Source organism: Manis pentadactyla, chromosome 10, assembly GCF_030020395.1.
Source record: "Manis pentadactyla isolate mManPen7 chromosome 10, mManPen7.hap1, whole genome shotgun sequence".
Classification (NCBI taxonomy): Eukaryota; Metazoa; Chordata; class Mammalia; order Pholidota; family Manidae; genus Manis; species Manis pentadactyla.
The window spans coordinates 25,156,810-25,182,013 of record NC_080028.1 but is presented as its reverse complement, the minus strand read 5'-3'; the positions used below and the strand labels follow the sequence as shown (position 1 = coordinate 25,182,013).

Genomic DNA, 25,204 nt, shown 5'->3' with positions numbered 1-25,204 from the left:
GACCTGGGGGGAATGTGTAGTTATGAGCTCAGGGAGGAGAGCTCACATAGCCTCTGCTGTTGATAGCACTAACAGGGCATGTTACAAGAAAGCAGTTAGCCTCTGGTTGTTTTAACGGACTGTTTTCTCTCCCTTTCTCTGGCATTCAGATGTGGAATACTCGGAAGACCACTGCCACTTGGTGAGTTCAGGCTTCCTCGTGCTCACCGCTGAATTGGGTGCCTTCTGTAGCACGACCAGTCTCCTTGGGTGATACTTCTCCTCTGCCTTTCCCTGTAGATTTTACCAGACTCGGAAGCATTCCAAGATGTGCAAGGAAAGAGACATCGAGGGAAGCACAAGTTCAAAGTGAAAGAAATGTATCTGACAAAGCTGCTGTCAACCAAGGTATACTTACTGCACCGGAGAGCTTTCTGGCTGCCCTGGGGGGTGTGATGTTTGACTTAATTTCCACCGAACTGTGAAAATGTTACAAATCCCCTGTGCCTCCTAGCAAAGCAAAATGGAAGTTTAAGCTGTAAACACTTCCTAGCCCCTTCTTTTTTTATAAACTGCAAAGATAACAGTACTTTACAAATTTCTACTGTAGCGTCTTCAATCAAGAATTTTATATTGTTCTCAGTCTCTTTAACTCACCATTTCATTATTGTTATTTTTTTAGGTTGACAGGATAATTATTCCTTTTAGTTTACTTGTTATTATAGATGAGCAGTAAAAGTCCCTCTTTAAATTGCAAATAAAATGAAGGGCAGGGGTCAGGGGCTATAAACCTAGTAAATTTTTCTTTTTTTCCTCCATATAAAAGATGCCAGATGTGAAAGCCAGCAGAAAACCAAAGCAGGAGCAAGCTTTACCTTATCGGCATTTTATTAGGATTAACACGGGTCTGCGTGGTGATCCCTTTTGTGCCCTGAAATGACTAGCAATACACCTTCCATTACCCGCACCTGGGCCTAGACCCCTGCTGCGCAGGCTTCTTCGGATTGTAGCAGAGGGTCTGCTTAGGGCTCAGTAGATGTGGGTTAGTGGGCAGAGGACAGCCAGAGCCTGTTGATTTTCTCATCTGTCACACAGAGCTGTGCTTACTTGGTTTTTGTAAAACACTTTGGAAAGTACGCAGTAAAACCCTGTGATGCAAATATACGCAAGAGAAAAACATTCTGGGATCCAAGCAACATCGTTTTTGAATTTTTCCAGGCTTAATGTAACTAATAAAAGCTAATGTGTGGCTTCTTGGTTTATGCAATAGCCCTACAAGTAACATTTCAACTGCTAGAGATTTCTAAGAGATCCTCCCTGTTGACTGAACACTGTTGTTATCAGCAAGATACTTATAAACCAAATCTAAAGCTGGGCATGGATTTTCAGGGCCGTTGTCCCTTACAGTGAGTGTTGGCCTCATTTGAGTTTTACACATTCTTCTCAGCTTGTTTTTCCTCTTTTGCACATCATTTCTCTGAACCTGGATTTTATTTTGTTTTCTAAACTGTGATGCTATTTTTTTAATCTCCTGAGTTTGATGTTCTCTGTCTTTCAGGTGGCAATTCACTCTGTGCTTGAAAAACTTTTTAGGAGCATTTGGAGTTTACCCAACAGCAGAGCTCCATTTGCTATAAAATATTTTTTTGACTTTTTGGATGCCCAGGCTGAAAACAAAAAAATTACCGACCCTGACGTCGTGCACATATGGAAAACAAACAGGTAGGGAGAAACAGTAGGCAATTACTGACTGTTGTCACGAATCTGGGACAGAACCTTAACTAAAAGAAGGGCATAGTTACGAAAATGAGAAATTAATATTTCGTGGGGAGTCAAGAAAATTCTTGACTCTCAGAATTGGTAACTTTGCAATTTATAAGCTGTCTATACTCTGATTCTGTATAGAAATTTGTTTGATCAAATACAGTACTTAGAATTGGCCAAAGGACTGTTTTATTCTTAACATTTTCCCTTAAGCCAAGCATCCAGATTTATTCTAAATGTCTCCTCAGTAAAGAAATGTAGCTCATTACTCCTCTTTGGAATACTTTGTGCATAAGCTAAGACAGACTCTGAGCTGCGATGTCACAGAGCTTCTGAGGGTAAGCTCAAGCCCTTCCGAACATTCAGGCCAGCCAGACCATTTTAAATAAGTTCAAAACTGAAGTTCAGAACTCCAGGTTTGACCTCCATTTAATCAGACTGTCTCCTTGAGCCCACTCCCTTTCTGTGTCCCAGCCTTCTATTCCCAGGCCCTGCTTTTCCCGCACCAAGCTTGGGTTTGGTGCACTACCATTTCACCGTGAAGATCGCGGCATCCGAGCAAGGCAGGAGTCAGGACAGCAGGGCTAGTGACAGGCCCGCAGCCATACAATTGGCTGTGACAGAGTTGAGGAGAAGATAATGGAAGGACTTTGATTCCCAAGTTCATATCCAGCAATCTGAGTACCTACTAAGTGCTGAGCTCTAGAGCTTGCAATTCTCTAGGTGGAGACAAGTAGGTAAGCTGTAGTATGTTAGAAGTGTGGTTAGTACAGTAAAGTGGGAAAGGAGGATGTACAAGCCTGAGGCACAAGCTTGCCGGTATGTGTGCACAGGGAGGTGGCCAGCAGACCTGTAGTGAACACAGGGAAGAGTATCCGGAGTTGGGTGGAGAGTCACAAAGGGTTCTGAGCAGAAGAGAGACGGTCTGAGTCTGTGTTGATTGCTGAGAGCTCGGGGGGTGGGAGATGATGGCAGTTTAGGGGTGAGATGGTCAGGTCCTCGGAATCTGATGAGATGTTCCCATTGGTAACCTTTGTCTAATATAATTACAACTATCTGCAGGAAATTCTTATCAATGGCTCCTTCCAGTCTTACCCTGCTCTAGTCCTTTCTTTCAGTTCTTCTGTCAGTTTAACCCTTTCTTGTTCTCTGAGAGATGCTCCCAGCTGTTGCTTGGGACAGTCTTGAAGAACAAGACCCTGAACAACCACTTACCAACTGTGATGAACACAGCCTCCACCGTCTGTGAATGGCTGTGTTTGGAAAGAGCTCTCTCTCTCTCGGAACAGCCTTCCTCTTCGCTTCTGGGTAAACATCTTGAAGAACCCTCAGTTTGTCTTTGACATCAAGAAGACACCACACATAGACAGCTGTCTATCAGTGATTGCCCAGGCATTCATGGATGCATTTTCTCTCACAGAGCAGCAACTCGGGAAGGTAAGGCCCAGCTTTAGCATTTCTTGTGTAATGGCTGGTCTAAACCACACCCGCTAAGAAGAAACAGTCAGTGATGGGCACTGAAGATTTGCTTTTCTGTCTCTTTTTTTTTTTTAAATGAAAACCAAGTAGATTATTTTCCCTACCCTAACTGCAGAACTCTGTGAAAACTTTTATAGCAAAGTATAAATTTTGTTTCTACAGACACTAAAAAACTATGAAACTACTGAAATTTGCCTATATTAACTCCAAATGAATATACCTAAAAGAGTCTAACAAATTGCTCATGGGCAAGAAAACCCTGCCTGAGATTTCTAATGCTACCAGTTTGTCACTTTATAATCAAAACATCAATGTTGTTTTTCTTTGCTAGGCAAAGCCCTAAGAATGCAAAGAAGATAAAAATACAGAGCAAAGTTCAAAAGAGATGTTTTGGTCTTATATGAACACTCTGAAATATGATAAACTGAGCACTGCCTGTACCTGATTACCACTGAGCAGGGGCTCTCTGGCTCCTCCTCCTCCCTTCTCCAACCTTTATCCTAGGGTGGTTACTGCTCCCTTTTAATGTCTCTGTCCTGTTATTCTCGGTCCTCTGCCCAGGTCTTAGGCTATCTTTCTAAAACATAAATTGGATCTTCTCAGTCCTCTGCTTAAAAATCATTGTCTTCACAGTGCCACATGGCCCCTCCTGTCTCTTTTTTTTTAAAATGAAAACCAAGTAGATTATTTTCCCTACCCTAACTGCAGAACTCTGTGAAAACTTTTATAGCAAAGTATAAATTTTGTTTCTACAGACACTAAAAAACTATGAAACTTTGTGTCTCTTTTCTGGCTTTATTTTATACACTTCATATGCCTTCTATATTACAGCTTTACTTTTCCCAAATTTACCATGAACTCTTTTTCACATCCCTTTTCTCTCATAACCCCTCTGTCTAGTAAAACCCTACTTATTCATTCAAGAAACATGATTTCCCAATGTGTACCAAAAACCGGGGGAGACTCATATTAGTCTAAATATATCTACTCCATGAACGTCCCCTGATGTACTTACCATTTACTTTCTTGGCACACAACACACTTGAAGACACTCAAATGCTTATTTATTAGAGTAAAAAAAAGATTACTTGTGTTTTGGTAAGTTTCAACCATTACAGAGTGGCACTCAAAGTTATGATCCTTGATTTGTACAACTTCACAGTCCTTTTCTTTATTCTCCTGCCACTGATCATGGTGTAGTTAAGCACAGTGTAAGTTTTGTCTTCCCAACTAGATGGTAAGCAGATACTGGTCATCCTACCTTTTTACACTCAGTATCTGCCCACAGCGCCTGGCTAAATAAATGGTCAGTTAATGACTGCTTGATTTGTGGGTTCTACAAAAACATCTTGGTAATATCTCAGTCTAGGCATGCTTTAGAATGAATGATTCATCAAGCTACTGACACAGCATTCAAGCTATCAATACAGTATATTTAAAAATCTATTAGAACATTAGCCCTGAGTAAATTTAAAAAATTTTTCGATTGTCATGGTTATAATTACATAAAAACTTGCAAACTGCCAGGGAACTTTTGCAAAATCAGACAATACTAATGAACGTGTGCTTCCTTGAGGACACTGGAAGATAAACATAAAAGGGACCCGCAGAAAAGTGTGCCAATTACTTACCACTTCCATGGTTACATAAAGGGCTCAATCAGACCTACAATCAAGTCTTTTATAAATGCCTAAATGCACTGGTGGGTGAGGATGAGAGCAAATGTTTTAATTCAGGCTTTTTTCAACCATTAGCAATGAACTATGATTGAAATAAGTTCCATTGTTATAGTAACTCAAAATCATGCAAAAATAATAATTTTACTTCTTTTATGAGAGGAAGGCAGAATATATTAGCATTTAATCTGCCTGAAAATAACAGTGACTCACTAGAACTATCTGGATCGCAGTCAGTCATCAGCACTTCGGAAGGCTTACTGCATGAAGAAGCCTTATTACCAGAAGGTAGTAATGGTGGTGGTGGGGTTCAGCTACATTGTTTCTGTCATAAATTGCCCATGAGTCTTTATTCTCTTTGTGATGGCTGCTTTTTTTCAGGAAGCACCAACTAATAAACTTCTCTATGCCAAGGATATCCCAACCTACAAAGAAGAAGTAAAATCTTACTACAAAGCAATCAGGGATTTGCCTCCATTGTCATCTTCAGAAATGGAAGAATTCTTAACTCAGGAATCTAAGGTATTATTAGAAAGTAGAAATAAGATTATACTTTCTTTTTAAAAGTCATTTCAAAATCTCTCAACAAGCCTTTTTCTTTAAGAAACATGAAAATGAATTTAATGAAGAAGTGGCCTTGACAGAAATATACAAATACATCGTAAAATATTTTGATGAGGTAAGATTTTAAATAATATTTTAAAAGCGTTGATGTGACTTGGTCCCCGGGATTTGGTTATAAGGCATTCTGTAGGTCTCAGGACAGCTTTGGCATCCCAAATGGCCAGGAAGCCTGTCTGAGATGGGGGATCCTGGCACCAAGCCGGACCCTGCCTGAGGCTGCCCCTCTTAGTTTTATCCTGCTACCTACCTTGGGACCAGCTTGAATTTACATTTGAGTGAATGGGGCCTACAGCCACACTGACTCAAGTTAACTCTGATAAGTAAGTACTGGTCCTGTTAAATGGGGCCAGCTTATGCTTGATGGTAATCTGCTAAATGGAAAGCTAAGCTCGTTAAATCGCCTAGAATCTGTTTTCAAGAGTTGATATAAAGTATGACATATTTCTAACTTAAACAATTATTTCAATAAACCATTCTCCTTTATGATTAATTCTCCTTAATCTGGATTTTTTTCTTTGGGAATTCACACAGACAGTCATCAGATGTGCTGTTTCCAAATATATGTTAATTCCCCCTTCCCTGATTCCCCCCACTCAGTCATGCTGGACAGGCTATCCATGTCAATGGTGAGAATAGCTCACCAATTCCATTTGCTACTTGAAGATCAAGTGAAGCACTAAGGTAGGGTAGAGGCAATGAGTTCCTTAAACATGATAAGCATCCTTCTTGCCAGGGGCCAGGGGTCAGAAGGGAAGCACTGGGGAGGGGAGGGACTATCCTGCCCACTGCCCAGGACGGGAGGGAGGGAAACACTCATCCCTGACCAGGATGCCCCTGCCTGCTGCATTTAAGAAGAAATACTTGCCTGCATGTTGGCTGCCCAGGAATGCTTGCTGTGCTTGGAATGGCTGTGACATAATGCATAAAACAGGGTGTTGGAAGTCTGGCCACATATTTGTAAGCAAATAGTTGGTCTTTCTTGGGAGCTTCTATTTTAAGCCAAAGTGATGTTGATCTTGTGACAATGACTTAGCAAAACAACTTATAAAGTGAGTATGTAAATGGTCGAAGAAAATGTTGGCATCTGTTTCATACAGATTTTCCCACTCACAGCATCAGGAATGCAAAAAAAAAAAAAAAACCCACCGGAATTGTAATGCTAAAACAACAATATCTAAAATAACTGTTCTAATTGTCAACAGATTCTAAATAAACTAGAAAGAGAACGAGGGCTGGAAGAAGCTCAGAAACAACTCTTGCATGTAAAAGTCTTATTTGATGAAAAGAAGAGATGCAAGTGGATGTGAGCACTCTGGGGCCTGACTTAATCTGGCAAAAGTTCTTCAGACGACTTGGGAGCAAAATGGCTACTTGAGCTACTATGTCGTTAGTTTTTAAGTTTGCACATAGGTTCCACACACTGTCTTTTTAAGAGACCAAGGCACATGCACAGCTTTTAGAAAGCATTCCAACCACTGTGCCTGTGTGTATGCTGTGGGAACCTTTCTGTAAATAGAGTTGAAGTGGTTGTTGCAAACAGCCTCCTTGTTTACAGAGAATACAGGGCCAGTGAGCAAGTGTCAGTCTTGTAACTACAGTCTCCACTTAAGCACAATGATATAAGTGGTTTCATTTGAAAACTACAGCTATGTAGCACTTGTGACTACACTGCACCTCTGCAGAAAAGGGACATTGCCAATGATCAAAACAAAATGTGAAATGAGTCATTTGGAAACAAGGTGGGGGTGTTAGGGCAACCTCGAGGATTTGCAGCATTGAAACTTTCCCCAGTAGTTCTTGGAAAAGCTGACCACAGAATTTGGTAGTGTGTACATTTAGCATTTGTGAGTGTGTGTGTGTGTGTGTGTGTGTGTGTGTTTAAACCAAAAACTAACAGTGTTGCAACATTGTTGAAAGGGCTCGTGTTTTTCAGTGGTCACCAACTGCACTCCATCAAACTCACCTCCATTTCACAACTGAGATCTAGAGCAAGGAGAGCAAGTAGACGTCATTAAATCCAACAGCATTTTATCCAGAAACTTTGTCCAAACATGTGTTCTCATTTTTTTTCATACTAAATGTCTCTGATGGTGGACATGTTGGCTACTGTATCATTAGTTTACTTCCGCCTAAAAACTGATCAGAATTAATCCTACATTTCTATACTAGTGTCTCCTTGCTTTAGATTTCTGGTGAACCCTGTGGTTATAAATACTTGTGTGTGATTTAAAAAACAACAACAACAACACATTTTACATTTCATGAAATTGTTGTTCACATTGGAGTATTATATATGAATATATATGAGGCCCAAGGCCTGAAAAATATTAGTATACAACTTGGTATCTTAGTCTTACTATGTACTTTTTGAAAGTATTCCTCACAAGAGAAAGAATTAAAAATAATTTTATTCATGCCTTTCTTTTTAAAGAATTCCCTACCCAGTTATATTGTCTTTTTATTGCTGGTTTTCTATTCCTGAATGTTTGCTGCTCATGGCCAATTTTAATACCACTGTGTTTTCCTTCTGTTAAACCAGAAGTAAAAAGTTTGTCAACTTTCACACTTTCCTTGTGGCACCTTTAACCCTTGGTGCTCCAAATCCCTGATGGAGGAAAGAAATTTTTTCAAGTAGCAAATAAAAACATTGATCCTATCTTTAAAATCATTTGCCAACATTGTGTGGTAATGATATCAGCATTTAAATGTGAATTTGTCTTAAATGCAATTCTTGCTCCTCAATATCTGCTTCAGAGGAGACACCTAAACAAACTGATCAGAGAAAATAAGCAGTTATTGCCTCGATAGGCCCCTTCCTTCCCAGTCCCATCATTTTTGACCATTGTCTGTCCAATGGACACACCTCAAAAATGCTACCAAATAGCTTACTTACAAGGATAAAGGTGAGAGGTCTGGTCCCCAGCTATAGCTGCTATAGCCTCGATGTGAAGGCACTCAGAAGAGAACAAAAGGAGAGTTGAGAGCCAAGGGTAGGAGTTGCCCAAAAGACTTCCCCTTCTTTAGGGTACAGAAATGCCAAGAAAATGCAAAGGATCAGCTACAGCTTTATCTAGGTACTTAATAAATGCTACATGAGGGTGTCCCTGTCCAGCTCTCTGGCACATGAGCTCCGCATGGAGACTTAGCCTCCTCGTCTGGAACTGTGCTGCTGAGAACTGTGGGCAAGTCACTTACCTCTTTGTGCCTCAATTTCTGTACAATAATTCTGACCTACCTCACTGAGGTGGCGTGAAGATTCACTGATGTGTGTAGCGTGTTTGTCAATCCGCCAGTGAAAAGCACTATCTAGGTCACATTAGCCAAACACAGTAAATGGCCAAATTAGATGTGTGCTGAAGACAATCAGTCACTGGGTCTATATTAAACAGCAACCAGAGAAATAAATGGCAAACAATTTCTATTTTCAACTTTCTTTGCATATTTTTTTGATGCAAAACCATTTATAAACTTTTTTTTTTCCTAACACTAGTCTACGGCAGCATTTAAAAATTAATTCTGTTACCTTTTCTGTATGAGGGATTTAAAGTCTATTTCTTACTGTATACCTGATTGAAGCTGTTCTTGGAGATGAATGTTTTAAATGTCTATATCCAAAAATAAACATTTTGGTGTAGATATGGGCTGTTTTGTCTCTTTTTCCTTCAAATTTCTAGTTAAAGTAGCTTTTATTCTAAGTGGTTCCATGGAAATTATTTTTTAAGAATAAGGTGTCACTGTATGCTCTAAGTGAATAAGCACCTTATATATTATGTAGTAAATCTAGTCTCCTCAAAGATGCTAAGGACTGATCAATTATATTCCTGGCCTCCATTATCAACCTGGACTTCTTATCATGAAGACTTCTGGATAATGAACATTCCACCTAGTTTGGCAGACTTGAGCTTTGCCTTGTGGATGTGAAGTATTTCCAGCAGAATTCCTTATGGAGCACAGAAATAAAACATTTATAATAATTTGGTTAGATTCAAAACTGGGAAGCGAAGTTAAATTCCAACCATATTTCTAATTTCTAAAGGGCTCCCCCACCACCACCACCACAACCCCAGGGTTCAAGGTTTGCAATGAACTGCCTTTTTGTTTTACACAGCCATAGGATTTAATTACTTGTACTTGGAATTAATAGAAAAATAACAAACTCAACAAAGCCAAAATTAGTGAGATTTACATTGCTACATGCATACTTCTGGTCAAAATAAAACAAAAGATGATCGAGATAGAAAAATATTTATTAAACTATTTAACAAATTACATGTATACAGCTTTTAGAAAAGGTAGCATTTTTATAATGAATATATACTTAGACATCTGTTTTTTACTTTTTTGTTGACTTTTTAGATTGTTACCTTTTATCAAGAAAAAGAGGTTTGTAACTCCTGTATACAGTAAACCAGAACATGTTTATTGACCCTGTTACTGCCAAGCATCTCAGACGAGGGAATTTAACATGGGAGTATTTCAGGCAAATGCCAAAAAAATTCAACAAATTTATAAAATAATTTAAAACCTTGATTTCCCTAATTAGTACCTTTTACTTACTTTTTTACTTTTACATTCTCAAAGGGTCATCAAATACTCTAAACTCCTTAAGCTGTGGTAATGCTTCACTTGTCATTAGTATAATTCTAAAATTCAGACACTGATGCAATTACAGCACATAGTTGGTACCTTTTCTTGAGGCACATTGAGTGTTTTGGCAAACAGTCATAAGGTATCTAAATGCCACATACTTTAAAACTTCAAGCTTTAGGGAGTCACTGATTTCACCCGTTGCGATCTGTCTTTTCTCCAAGAACATCACTCCCCAGGAGATCCAAGTTCCTCGAGTTGTTTTCTCTGTGTTGTTTCTAGTTCTTCTAGTCTTTTGCGAAGTAGAGAGAGTTCCCTTTGATGCTGTTCCTCCTTAAAAACACAGAAGAGAAACACTGCTACCTTACCTTACCTCAGGAAAGGTAGCAGAAAAATAGCTGTCAGACAGCAGCCCCAGTACCTTTTATTCAGGCATGCAACATCTGGCAGAAGATGACCATTTTAGCAGCCGAAGAACCCAGCAGCAGGGGCTAGACTAGTAACTAGTCCCTGCTTTTCTCCTGCCTCAGGCTCTAGCCTTAAGCAAAAACCAAAGTCTGTTCTTCTCTAGGTATAAAACTCACCAGGGAGTGAATCAGAAAATACTAATGTCGGGCCCAGGTGTATGGCACTTATATGGCAACTTTCTAACAAGGCTGGAGTTTAATAGCAGTTTATTATAAACAAAGCACTTGGTCTGAGAATCAATTCAGTGACTAAAATTTTGGTGCTTAAAATATCAGTATGTATTTACTTGTTAATAGTTCATCTTCTGAAAATCATCCAATGATTTTGATTCCTTCAATATCTCAAAGACCTGATGATACAGCAGAACGAGCCTAGGTTTTTAGATCACACAGATTTAGGTTGACACTCAACTCAGTCACTTATTTATTTGCCACAACCTTAGACAAGTCACTTCACCTCTTCCAATTACCTCATCTGTAAACTGGGTCTACTACCTTCCCTCAGAGCATTTTTCATTAGGATTAAATATTATATGGAAAGCGCATGGTACAGTACATTCGTCAATGCCCGGCAGTACTCAGTAGTGTATATGAGTGAGCTACAAACTCAGATTCATCGGTCAAGTTTCTGTGTTTGACCTGCCCGTAGGTGATCTCATGCCTGGTACCGTCACTCCTGGATAGGACAGATTCAAATCCATTTTGCTTCTCAGCAAATTTCTCTGATAAAGAAAAATTTGAGTTTTTAACTCTAAAAGGTAGAAACTTAGAGAAATGTCTGCCTAACTTTTTTATTCCCTAAAATAAATGCTCATACCTGCATATGAGGAGGAAAGGATAGTTCCATGCCTGGAATCATGGCTGATGACTGAAAGCTAACAGGATTAACAGATGCAGTTGGAGGTATATTAGGAACCAAAATTAAACTTCGAAATTCATTATGTCTTCTCTGTATGTCCCTTAGTCTTTTTTGAAGCCTTGTATATTCATCAAATGGAACATTTTGTCTTAAAAAGAAAAAAAAAGTGTTTCTGCTCTTTACTGAAACACAGTACAATTCATAGAATATAATTTTTAATTGGAAGAGGATTTCTAAATTAGATTTATCTGTATATAATATATACACAAAATATTTGTTTATCCAGAAAGATACAGAAACATGACATTATAGCTCATATGTATTATTTTCCCATTAATCAAAGATTAAAAATCTTTTGATACTTTTATTTTCTTTTCCACTCTACTTCCACAGCCCATGAACCCTGAAACTAAAAGGAGACTCCTTACACCAAAATGGTACCATCTTATTTTACAGAAAGAATCAAAAAGGAATAGAGAAAATAATAGGTTGACTTGTATGAAGCTGCCATTTTTTTAGGTAAACTATGGTTAAATATAGGGAATTTCATATTGTTCAACCGAATTTTTGAAAATATAGCTAATGACAAAGGTGAAACTATCCAACTTTAGGGAAAAATTACATGGATAAAAAAGCTAATTTTTTAGGCCTTTATAGATCTTTTTTGGACATGAATTTCCTGATCATCAATCATACCAGTATATTTCAAAACCACTTGAAATTCTAGATGATCTGTGCCATAGCTGCCTAATCTTGAACTGATTATATTTTAAAATTAATCGTTATGGAAGAAAAAGTTGAATTTTTTTGTAAAATGAAGTTGGTGGTTTCTTACTTTGAAACAGAGTATTGTAAAGTTGGCACTAATTTCACAGCCTAGAAACCTCTTGGGTGTTCTAAAAAAACAACTGTTCATATTTTGGCAACAATTATACCCAGAAAACCAGTGTACATTATAAAACATCACTGGTTGATATTATAAGCAATTTCCATTAGAGAAGTCTGATGCTGTCTAAATGCTGAAGGCTATCACTAATTACCTGAATTTGGAAAGTATTTTTATTAACTGGAATCAAATGGGTCATACAGTGCTACTACCAGTAACTTAATTTGGTAAATCTTCTGTGCTCAAAAATGCTAATGACACATATCATTAGCTGTGGTTGGATATAAATGCAAAACCAGAAGCTAGAGCCAATAATATTTTGCCACACCAAGAAGTCAAAAACTGGTCTTTGATTCAAAGATCTAGCTAGCCACATTTTTAGAACTATGCAGTTGTTTTAACCATCTTGTTCAGCAGCAAGAACTTAAACCTGGCAGTACCAACTACAACACAAATGCCTGGCATGTGTTAGAGCTAAGTTTTAGTTTGAAGGAACATTTAGCCAGAAAAAAACATTACAAGGATCATGAATTGTAAGTATAATGAATAGTTTTGGAATTCTTTTAAATGTATATTTTAAAAGAAAACAAAGTGCGTTATACTATCAAAGTTCTATAGTATCAAAATAAACACATGGGATATGTATACATACAAATGCATTACCTATGTAACACCTGATTTTCTGTTTCCAGTTCTTCTCTCTTTGCCTCCAAGACTTCTACTTTCTCCTGCAGTCTCTTCAATTTGTTTTCATGAAGAGATTTTCTCTAGAAAAAGAGAAACAATATGAATAAGTATGTTAACACATGATCTCCTAATTGAACAAAACTATACAGTGAATATTTTACCCACCAAAAAAGTTTTATTTAAAGATGAGTATTTTCACTGAATACTGGGAACAAAGATCACATGAGACTTATTGAAAACTGCAGAGATAACTAACCACAAATCTACCTCATATTCTTAATGTGAGGATAAAACTATTACAAATAAAACTATTACAATCCCAAATTGAAAAATTGGTATGACTGACTAAACTGCTGCAAATAAAAAACCTAAAAAGGGAAGGAGTCAAATTTTACGAATGAGTTTGCCTGTCACCAGAAAAGGAATCATGAGTTCTTCATTTTCCTGTAAGATACCATGTACTTAAAAGAATTAAAAATTAAAGGCATGTTTGCAATGATAAATTGTTCCCAAAGCAGTAAAGGATCAGAAGGCTGACATAGCTTATGGACGTATTTCAGTTTGAAAGTTTGCCTTCCTAAACATTAAAAAAGAAAAAAGTTTAAACTTTACAAAGAGAATATTTTCTAATAATATGGAAAAAAAATCCATGTATCATACAAAAGAAGTATATGAAAAAAGGTTTTTCTCAGTTTTGTTTTATAGAGAAACTACTATAAATGTTGGGACTCATTTAGTAGCTACAAACCATTTAGGTTATCTTTGTACTGAAGCATAACAGGCTAAAAATGCACAGAACATAAATGGAAAGCAAAATGTAAAATCGTAAAGCACATGCCAGCACTGTCACCTCACAGGTCAAGAGCACTGCCGCACCAAAAGTGCCTCTACCCTTCCTCCTTTCAATCTCTACCCCTTCTGTCCTCTGAAAAGGTAACCTACTTCCAAAGCTATGTTTTAGTTTTGTCTATTTTTGAACTTGATATGAACGGAATCATAGTATACACCCTTCTGGGGTTTTTTCCCCAATATTGTGCGATTTATTCATGTTATCGCTTACGAGTATAGTCCACTCACTGTCACATTCCACTTAGGAATATTACATAGTTAATTTTATTTCCCTAGTCTGTTATTCAGGGTCATCTGGGTTATTTCTGCTTGGGAAGTAACACTGCTGTGAACATTCCTTCCCATGCTTCCCCGTGCTTCCCATCCGACACATCCCAGAAGGCTGCTCCTGCCTCTCCCCTTCTAACCCTGGAAAAGGACCCACACTTTTCTGTCCTTAATCACCCAAGTACGTCTATACATATTTATGGGTAATTTAGGACTCTGTCCACCTACCCATATCAAAGAAAAGAAATCACAGTGTATACTTTTCTGTATCTGGACTTTTTTAATCGTTGTATAACATGCTATCTGTATGACTTAAGCCATGTTACTACTGCCTGATACAGTTCTTTTCCACTGTTATGTTGTCATCCATTTTACAAATATACCACATTTTATCCATTCTCCCATTGATGGAAATTTGAATTATTTCCATTTTGATGGTATTATGAACATTTCTATTTTCTATGAACATTCCTGAACATGTTTTTGATGGATAAATGTACTCATTTCTCTTGAGTATATATCCAAAACCGAATCACAAGAGTATACATGTTTCAGCTTTAGTAAATACTAGCAGTTTTCTACTAATTACATTCCAACCAGCATTATATAAAAGTTCCAATTGCTCTTCCTTCTTGTCAACACTTGGTATAGTCAGTCTTTTAAATTTTATTTATTCTGGTTAAGTAGAACAGCAGTATGTCACTAGCTTTAATCTTGATTTTCCTCATATCTAATGAGGGTGAATACCTTTTTCTTATGCATATTAGCCACCTGGATATTCCTTTCTGTGAAGTGTGAAGTGCCTGTCCTGTTTAAAAAATTTTTTTGAGTAATCTGTTCTTATTGATTTATAGGAATTCTTTAAATATTTCAGAATATGAATCCTCGGTCAGATAAATGTATTGCAGATTAACCTTCTCCCATTGTGTGGTAAAATTTTCTTTCCCTTAAGAGTTGTCATTTAAGAAAAAGAAGTCCTTAATTTTAATAAAATCCAAATTCTCAAGCATATCTCTTATAGTTAGTGTATTTTATGTCCTATTTAAGACATTTTTACTTATCTCAAGATTTTGAGATTTTTCTCCCCAAGTTTTCCACTAGCAGCTTTATTTTATTTTTTTACATTTCAAATTTGGGTCTATGGCCCATTTTATCTAATGAAATTGGGTTAAAGATAACCAAATGACTCAGCATTCTTTATTAAAAGGACTACCCTTTTCCATTGAAATGCAGTAGTACTTTGTAGTAAATCAGGTGTTCACATACTTGTAGGTCTACTTCTGGACTCTATTCTGTTCCATTTGTCTATTTCTTTATTCTTACACCAATACCACAATTTTAATTACTATAGTTTATAATAAGTCTTGCTATCTACTAGTGGAACCCCTTCAGCATTGCTGTTCTTTAAGACTGCCTTGATTATTCTAGTCTTTTGTACTTCATATGAATTTTGGAATCTACTTTCTAATTTCCAAAAAGAAAATTGCTGAGATTTTGATCAAGATTGAATTCAATCTATGAATCAATTTAGGAAGAACCGACATCTTAATAATATTGAGTCTTCCACAGTATAGTTTGTCCTCAAGGTGTTAATTTTTCTTAGCAGTATTCAGTTTGCAGTGTAGAGGCCTTCCATATCTTTCATTAGATGTGTTCCAATTTTGTGTTTTTCTATGCTAATGTAAATGATATTTTAAGTATTTTATTTTCTAATTGTGTGTGAAAAGAAAAATAACTGATCGGAGAAATTCCAATCAAAACCACAATGAAATATCACCTTACAACTGTTAGGATGACTATTATAAAAAAGACAAGAAGTAACAAGTGTTGGTGAGGATGTGAAGAAAAGAGAACCCTTGTGCACTGTTGGTGAATGTAAGTGCAGCCATGATGGAAAACAGTATGGAGATTCCTCAAAAAAGTAAAAATAGAACCACCACATGATCCAGCAAATCCAGTTGTGGGTATTTATCCAAAGGAAATGAACATCCTAACTCAAAAAGATATATGCACCCCATGTTCACTGCAGCATCATTTACAATAGCAAGGCATGGAAGCAACCCGAATGCCCATCAATGGATGAGTGGATAAAGACAATGTGATACATGTACACAATGGAATATAATTCAGGCCATAAAAAAAGAAGGAAATCTTGACATTTGCAACAACATGGATGGACCCTGAGGGCACTATGCTAAGTGAAATAACCAGACAGAGAAAGAAAAATACCATTATGACCTCTTTAAATGTGGAATCTAAAACAAAACAAAACAATGAGCCCATAGACACAGAACAGATTGGTGACTGCCAGAGGCAGGGGGTAGGGAGCCAAAAGATACACAATTCTAGTTATAAAATAAATAATCCTAGGGATGCTATAGTGACTATAGTTAATAATACTGTACTGAATGTTTGAAAGTTGCTAAGAGAGTCAACCTTAAAAGTTCTCATCATGAGAAAAAAATTTTATAACTATGTATGGTGATGGGTATCAACCAGACCTGTGACCATTTTGTAATTTATACAAATATTCAATCATTACATTTTACACCTCAAACTAACATTATATGTCAATATCTCAAAGAAAAAAGACTGCTGAACCCCATGAGAGTTTAAGAGAGCAAGCATAATAAAATGATTCATCTGAGCACTTAAATTTAGTTATTATGCACAGAATTATTAGAAGTACAGTTGACCCATGAAGAACATGAGTTTGAACTGCATGGGTCCACTTCCATGTGGATTTTTTTCAATAGAAAATTTTAAAATAAAATATAAAATTTAGACATTTGCGATAGTTTGAAAAAACTCACATGAACTGCAATAGCCTAAAAATACTAAGAAAATTAAGTCAGGTATGTCATGAATATAAAATATATGTAGACACTAGTCTATTTTACCATTAATATAAAATGTATAGAAATCTATTATAAAAAGCTAAAATTTATCAAAACTTAAACTTAGAGCACACCTGGTGCCACTCACCAGTGAAATGTAAACGTGTAAAGATGCAGTATTAAATCATAACTGCATAAAATTAACTAGTACACACTGTAGTACTATAAATGATTTCACAGCCACCTCCTGTTGCTCTTGCAGGGAACCCAAGTACTGCAACATCTATGTAAAACACGGTGTGACGCTCATCATCGCCACCTGAGTGGTTCACCTCTCCGGTAAATTGCATTTCACAGTAAAAAGTGATCTCTCACGGTTCTCACATGTTTTTCAACCCTTGGTATTTACCCAATGGGACCCACATGAAATGCTACTAGTGATTTGGAATTGCCCCCAAGAAGCAGAGAAAAGTTACGTCATTAGAAGCAGCAGCTGATAGTTTGCTGGGTATGGCAGATTGATGCCTGCAGCCGCAGTTGTCCCCCATTTCAAGATACATGATTCCAGTGTAAGGACCATCTTAAAAAAAGAAGGAAATTTGTGAAGCCTTGGCTACAGCTCCACTAGCAGGCACAAAAACCTTTCACTTTTTGTCTCGTTTAGTTTTTTATCTCATACTGAAAATGCAGCTTTTATGTGGCTGCAGGACTGCTTATAAGAAAGGCATACCTACAGATTCTAGTATGATTTGAGAAAAAGTGAAGTCATTATACGACAATTAAAACAAAAGGTGAAGGATCTTAAAGCTTGAGAATTCAATGCCAGCAAAGGATAGCTGGATAATTTTAGAAGGAGGTTTGGCTTAAAAAATGTCAAGATAATAAGAGAAGCAGCTTCTGCTAATCATGAGGTAGCAGATGAGTTCCCAGATGCCATTAAGAAAATCTTTGTGGAGAAAGGCTATTGTTTGAACAAGTTTTAATGCAAATGAAAGTGCCCTATTCTGGAAAAAAAGAAATGCCACAATGGACATTTATCAGGAAGGAAGTGAGCACCAGGATTTAAAGCAGGAAGGGACAGGATAACTGCAGTGTTTTGTGCACATGCAGTTGAGTCTATGATCAGGACTGTCCTTATCTATAAAGCTGCTTACCCCTAAGCCTTTGATGGAAAAAGATAAACACCAGCTGACACTCTTTTGGTACAAGAACTTCTTTTCGAGATTTTGATGCTTAGTCAGGACGCTGATGTCAAGAAGTACCTTGCCAGTAAGGGATTGCCTTTTAAAGTTTTGATACTGGACAATGCCCTTGGCCATCCAGAACCCCATGAGTTTAACACCACAGGCACTGAAGTAGTCTACTTGTTCGTAAACACCAATCTCTAATTCAGCCTCTAGATGGGGGTCAAAAGGACCTTTAAGGCTCATAACACACTGCTCTATGTAAAGGATCGTCAATGGTACGGAAGAGAACTCCAATAGAGAGAACCTCATGAAAGTCTGGAAAGGTAACTCCACTGAAGACACCATTGTTGTTACAGAAAGCTGTGAAAATATCAAGCCCCAAACAATAAATTCCTGCTGGAGAAAACTGTCCAGATATTGTACATGACTTTATGACAGAGCCAATCAAGGAAATAATAGAAGAGATTGTGGGATTATGGCAAAAAAGGTTGGGGGTGAAGGGCTTCAAGGTATGGATCTTGGAGAAATTCAAAGCTAATGGATACTACACCAGAGGGATTAACAGAGGACAATTTGATGGAGAAGAGTACTTTTAAACCAGTGACAGAAAAGAAATGGACACTAGACAGTCTGGCAGAAAGAAAGACTGCTTTTGACTTCTTTTACTACATAGACTCTTCTATGATATGGGCAATGAAACTAAAGCAAACAGTAGAAGGATGGTATTGTATAGAAAAATTTTTAGAGGAATTATAAAAGAAAAAAAGCCAGGCAGAAATAACAATGTATTTCTGAAAAGTTACACGGAGTGTGGCTGTCGTTCTTGCTTCCCCTTCTACCTCTGCCATCCCTGAGACAGTGAAACCAACCCCTTCTTCCTCAAGAGCTTATTCAGTGTGAGGACAAGGACTACGATCTTTATGACGATCCACTTAATACATAGTAAATAATCATAAATGCATAGTAAATAATCGTTATGCCATACAGTTAATAAACTTATCTGTTGTGTATGTGTGTGTTTTCCTGTGAAACTCTAATATATTAAACAGTGGCAAGAACTGTATGAGATGTTTCTGTGTCATCATCACGGCCTATACGTTCATCGTGTAGGACACTGTGTGCAAAACTTACATGCAAGTGGGTAGCCTATCCTTACATAGGCTTAAGGTAAGTGATTATTTAATATAAAATTAGTGAAGAGTTTTCTTACTATTTTATAACTTTGCTTTCAAAGAATTATATTACAATAAGCTAGTCTCTCAAAATTGGGAGAAACAGTATCAGCCTATCATCAGAGATAAGCAGTTTACAAAAAAATTTACTATTTCCAATACTATATTATGAATATAACTCACACTGTATGCTGTACTAATCTTATAACCATTCATTCATTAGTGTATAGGCCATGTTCCTGTGAAGCAATTGTGTTGATTATACTAGGCTACCATAAAACAATTATATTGCTCCTTCTTTGTTACCAATGTATTACTTGCTACATGTATAAATAAATATGAATTTCTTTTTCACATCTTTTCATTTTTGATAACTAATGTTAGTAATACATGTAACCTCTACAGTGCTTTTTATCATATAAGACAATACTGATATAGATACTGCCAGATGATTCATTTTTGTAAACAGACAACATAAATGTATGGTATTGCTACAGTACAGTACTGTAAATGCATTTTCTCTTATGAATTTAACATTTTCTTTTTGCTAGCCTACTTTATTGTAAGAATAAGGCATGTAATACATATAACATACAATATATGTGTTTATCAGCTGTTTATGTTATTGGCAAAGCTTCCAGTCAACAGTATTAGTAAATAAGTACTTAGTAATTAATTTCTGGGGAATCAAAGGTTATATGTGGAGTTCTGACTGCATGGGGGAATGGCACCCAACTCCACATTGTCCAAGGATCAACTATAATAAATACTAAAGTAAACAGGAGAGCCAAAAAGGAAATATAACTGATGTTTGTTAACTGACCTTTTTCCCAGTAATTTTTAAATTACACATAATTTACTGTGCATATAATTGTTTACTGATGTTTTAATTTTTACTCACAATCATGTCATCTACAAATGACAAGTTCACTTCTTTAAAATGTTTATATCTTTTCCTTGTCTTATTACACTAGCTAGGACTCCCAGTAAATAAAATGTGGAACAAAATGGTGATAATGAACATAACCTGCCTTGTTCCTGAACTTGGGTGGGTAGTGGGAAGCATTTGATATTTAATCAGTTAAGTATGATGTGAGTTGTAGGATTTTTGTAGATACAAAATCACTTGTATTCTTATTTTAATAAGAGTTTTTATCATGAAAGTATATTAAATTTTGTCTGTTTTTCTCTATTAAGAAGATCACAATAGTAATTCTGTTACTGTGTTGAATTACACTGATCAATTTTGAAAATCAAGCCACATTTCATTGTTAGAATAAACCCTACAAGCTAATGATGTATTATCATTTTTATGTATCATTGAGTTCAGTTTGCTAGTCTTTACATCTATGTTTATGATGTAATTTTTCTTACAATGACTGTGTGGAGCTCTAACCTCATAAATTAGTGGGAATGTTTTCTTTCCTATTATCTGGGAGTGTGTGTGTTAAGAATGAATGGTATTAAGTGTTTGAAAGAATTTATCAGTGAAGCCAAATGAACTAGGAATTTTCTCTATGGAAGGTTTTAAATTAAGGATTAATTTCCTTAACAGACACAGGGCTATTCAGATTTTCTAATTGTTTTATAGTTTTGTTAGGATGTTCTTTAAGAATCTGTTCACTTAATCTAAATTGCATAACTAATTAGCATGGTTGTTTTTATGCTATCCTATTGTTTTAATATCTGTAAGATGTATAGTGATACCTCCTTTTTCATTCATGATGTTGTTCATTTGTATTTACCTACCTATGTACACAATTTTCTTGTGGGGAGTTTGGAGGATAATCAGGCAAAGGCTTTATCAATTTTACCAATCTTTTCCAAAATACTTGTAAGGGCCAGGCTACTTGCAGTTCACTCTTAGCCCAAGGGTACATCCCTTTCAGAGTCTCAACCCTAAGAACTAGTGGACTCTCTCTGGGAGATTCTGAACTCCCTCTTTTCTTCCCCACGCCTTGTGTGGTTGTCAAAAGCTGTGCTTCACTTCTCAGCCTCTTGGCTGACTCTTCTAGAGTCGGCAGTTTCCCCTAAAGGAAAAGCAACCCCAAATGCTGTGCTCATCTCTCTAGGTTTTCTACCTCTCCAGCACCGGCCTCCTAAATCTCCACTGCCCTTCATGGAGACTTTTTAAAAAATATTTTGTCTGAGTCTTCTAGTTCTCATGTGGAGAGCTTATCCGCATATTTCCTAGTCTGTCATGACCAAAAGCATATGCTTCTTTTAGGTATTTAGTTCAACTAATAACAGATATTTTTTAAATGGAAATGCTTAATACTTCAATATTTTATAATTACTCACAATGAAAATCTAGTTATATTTCTCCATCTGTATTGCTCATTTAAATTGCAGCAAAATGCAAAAATTTTACTTTCATCAACAAATCTTAAGTACACATGCACATATATATATACAGAGAGAAAGAGTGCACATTTCATTGGACCCTATAGGTAATACAATACAGATTTCTGAAGGGAATTCTAGGCTTTAAGTACAAAATGAGAGAAGGCTTTCTAGAAAAGATTAAGAAATGAATTAGGAAGAATCTGTAATTCTGTAGAGATATGGATTCACCTGAGGTTCTCCAGCAGGGGAATGATGAGTAAAAAGCATAGTTTTGAGATTAATAGGGCATTAGTGTTTAAAAAACAGACTCTGGGAGGTGGGTCTAAGACAGCAGCATAGAAAGAGCTTGAGCCTAATTCCTCCCACATATACACCAATCTACACCCACACACCTTCAGCCTAAGGAAAAATGGAGGCCTGAGTGAACACCTTCTGTACAAGGAATTAAAAATATATATATATATAAAAATAGGCAGGAGAGACAAGAGACTCAGAGACAGAGGTGCCCTACCCCCAGTGTAGCCCTGCTGCAGAAGGGAAGGGTATCACTGAGCTCCCTGAGCACAGACTCAACTGCCTTGGGGCACAGAAAAAGTGAAGAAGGATCTAGTAGATATATACAAAACATTATATTCCAAAACAGCAGAATAATCATTCTTTTCAAGTAGACGTGGAACATTCTCCAAGATAGATCACACATTAGGCCACAAAACAGTCTTAATAAATCTAGGAAGACTGACTCTGCTTAAATTTCACAGGAGAATTCTAGCAAACATTTAAAAAAGAGTTAACACGTATCCTTCTCAAATTATTCCAAAACAAATGAAGTGAAAGGAAAGCCTCCCAATTCATTCTATGAGGCCAGCATCACCTTGGTATCAAAAAAGAGAAAAAGACACTACAAAAAAAAAAATTAGAGACCAATACTTCTGATAAACACAAATGTAAAGATCCTCAACAAAATATTAATAGACTGAATTCAAAAAGTATGTTAAAAGGATCATTCACCACAACCAAGTGGGATTTATTTCAGGGATGCAGGATGGTTCAATATATACAAATCAATGTGACATAGCACATTAAAAAAAGAAAGGAAGGACAAAACCATACAGGTATCCCAATAGATGCTGAAAGAGCATCTGACAAAATTCAGCATTCATTCATGATAAAAATTTTCAACAAAGTGGATATAGAGGGAACATAACATAATAAAAGCCATATATGACAACCTACAACTACTATCGTACTCAGTGGTAAAAAGCTGAAAGATTTTCCTGTAAGATCATGAACAAGGTAAGGATGCCCATTCTCACCACTTTTATTCAACAGTATACTAGAAGTTCTAACCAAAGCAATCAAGCAAGAAAAAGAAATGAAAGGCATCCAAACTGGTGAGGAGGAAGTAAAATTGTCAGTGTCTTCAGATGACATGATACTATATATAAATCACCCTAAAGACTCCAACAGAAAACTTCTAGAATAAATGAATTCAGTAAAGTTGCAGGATCGAAATGGCTCTTCTATACACAAATAATGAACAGAAAGAAATTAAGAAATAAATCCCATTTGCAATTACATCCAAAAGAACAAAATACCTAGGAATACATTTAACCAAAGAGGTGAAAGATCTACACTCTGAAAACTGTAAGACACTGAAGAAAGAAACTGAAGAGAATACACACAAAAAATAGAAAGCTATTCAATGCTTATGGTTAGGAGGAATTAATATTGGCTATACTGTCCAAATCAAACTTCAGATTCAATGCAACCCCTATCAAAAATAACAAAAGCATTTCTCACTGAACAAGGGCAAATAATCCTAAAATTTGTATGGAACCACAAGAAACCCTGAATAGCACCAAGCAATGTTCAGAAAGAACAAAAAGGCTGGGGATATCACATTCCCTGATTTCAAACTGTACTACAAAGCTACAATAATCAAAATGGTATGGTACTGACACAAGAGCAGATACATAGACCAATGGAACAGAAAAAAGAGCCACGAAATAAAACCACACCTTTATGGCCAATTAATGATGACAAAGGAGGCAAGAATTATACAATGGGGAAAAGACAGTCTCTTCAATAAATGGTGTTAGAAAAACTGGACAGCTATATGCAAAAGAAAGCATACTTATCAATGTCTAGCACCATACACAAAAACAAACTCAAAATGGATTAAAGCCCTAAATATAACATCTGAAACCATAAAACTCCTAAAAGAAAACATAGGCAATAACTCTTGAACATCAGCATTAGTAACTTTGTTCTGGATAGGTCTCTCCAGGCAGGAGAAACAAAAGCAAAAATAAATGGGACTAAATGAAACTAAGAAGTTCCTGTAAGGCAAAGGAAACCGCCAACAAAATGAAAAGGCAACATATTGTATGGGACAATATATTTGCGAATGATATATTTGATAAGGGCCTAATACCCAAAATGTGTAAAACACTCATACAACTCAACAACAAAAAAACAAACAATCCAATTAAAAAAATGGGCAGAGGACATGAATTTTCCAAAGATGACACACAGATGGCCAATACATATATGAAAAGATGCTCAATATCACTAAACGTGAGGGAGATACAACTCCAAACCACCATGAGATATCATCACTTCACACCAGTCAGCATGGTAACATCAAGACAAGAAACAAGTATTGGCAAGAACATGGAGAAAAGGGACTCCTCCTCCCATACTGCTGCTGGGATTGCAATTGGTGCAGCCACTACAGAAAGCAGTAGAGGTTTCTCAAAAAACTTAAAAGAAATGCCTATGCCCTAGCAATTCTATAGCTGGGAATTTACACAAGGAAAACAAAATCACTAAGCCAAAAAGATTCATGCACTCCTGTGTTTACTGCAACATTATTTATAATAACCAAAATATGGAAACAACCTAAATGTCCATTGATAGATGAATGGATAAGAAAGATATGATATATATACAAAATGGAATATTACTCAGCCATAAAAAGAATGAAATCCTGTCATTTGCAATGGCAGGGATGGACCTAGAGGGTATTGGGTTAAGTTAAATAAGTCAGACAGAGAAAGACAAATATTGTGATTTCACTCATATGTGGAATCTAAAAATAATACAAACAAACAAACAAAAAAGAAATAGACTCAAACACAGAGAACAGACTGGTGGTTACCATAGGGGAGGGAAGTGGGGTAATGAGTGAAATGGGGAGAAAAGTGAGAATGTTTAATATTTTGATCTGGACAATGGTTACATGAGTATATACACATGTCAAAATTCATCAGGTTGTATGCTAAAATTTGTGCATTTAATTACTGTATATATGTCAATATAAAAGTAATTACATAACGTAGAAAAAAGACTCTGAAGTCTGCCTCTTAAGAGGCAAATCTGGGGATAAGCTTCCTGAAGACAGGGTTCAAGACAATGTTATCCTCATCCTCATCATTGTAAAAACAACCTTTATTGAGCACTTACTATTTTCCAGGAACTAAGCTAGAATGAAGTAAAAAGCTTTGGTTGTTTGGTTGACTAAGAGCCAATGAATACC

At 36.6% G+C, this 25,204-nt stretch overlaps 2 protein-coding genes across 5 annotated transcripts in view; one reads left to right on the top strand and one right to left on the bottom strand.

The window, feature by feature from the left end:
* The window catches only part of PLXNC1 (plexin C1), a 132,218-nt gene extending 123,903 nt beyond the window's left edge, over positions 1–8,315 (top strand). The window contains exons 25-31 of the mRNA XM_036891047.2: positions 150–181; positions 280–387; positions 1,538–1,701; positions 3,033–3,180; positions 5,280–5,420; positions 5,503–5,577; positions 6,725–8,315. Coding sequence (XP_036746942.2) covers positions 150–181; positions 280–387; positions 1,538–1,701; positions 3,033–3,180; positions 5,280–5,420; positions 5,503–5,577; positions 6,725–6,829 — 773 coding nt within the window. The 3' untranslated portion in view covers positions 6,830–8,315. The remainder of the gene's footprint in view (positions 1–149; positions 182–279; positions 388–1,537; positions 1,702–3,032; positions 3,181–5,279; positions 5,421–5,502; positions 5,578–6,724) is intronic.
* A 1,438-nt stretch (positions 8,316–9,753) lies between these two features.
* CEP83 (centrosomal protein 83) overlaps positions 9,754–25,204 on the bottom strand; it is a 154,217-nt gene continuing 138,766 nt past the window's right edge. For 2 of the 4 annotated variants that reach the window (XM_036891049.2, XM_036891048.2), the window contains 4 exons: positions 12,985–13,088; positions 11,394–11,583; positions 11,216–11,298; positions 9,754–10,442 (listed from right to left, as the gene is read on the bottom strand). In XM_036891049.2, the coding sequence (XP_036746944.2) occupies positions 10,397–10,442; positions 11,216–11,298; positions 11,394–11,583; positions 12,985–13,088 (423 nt within the window). In that variant the 3' untranslated portion in view covers positions 9,754–10,396. Of the gene's footprint in view, positions 10,443–11,132; positions 11,299–11,393; positions 11,584–12,984; positions 13,089–25,204 lie in introns of all 4 variants that reach the window. The other 2 variants (XR_008991949.1, XM_036891050.2) reach the window with 2 other exon arrangements.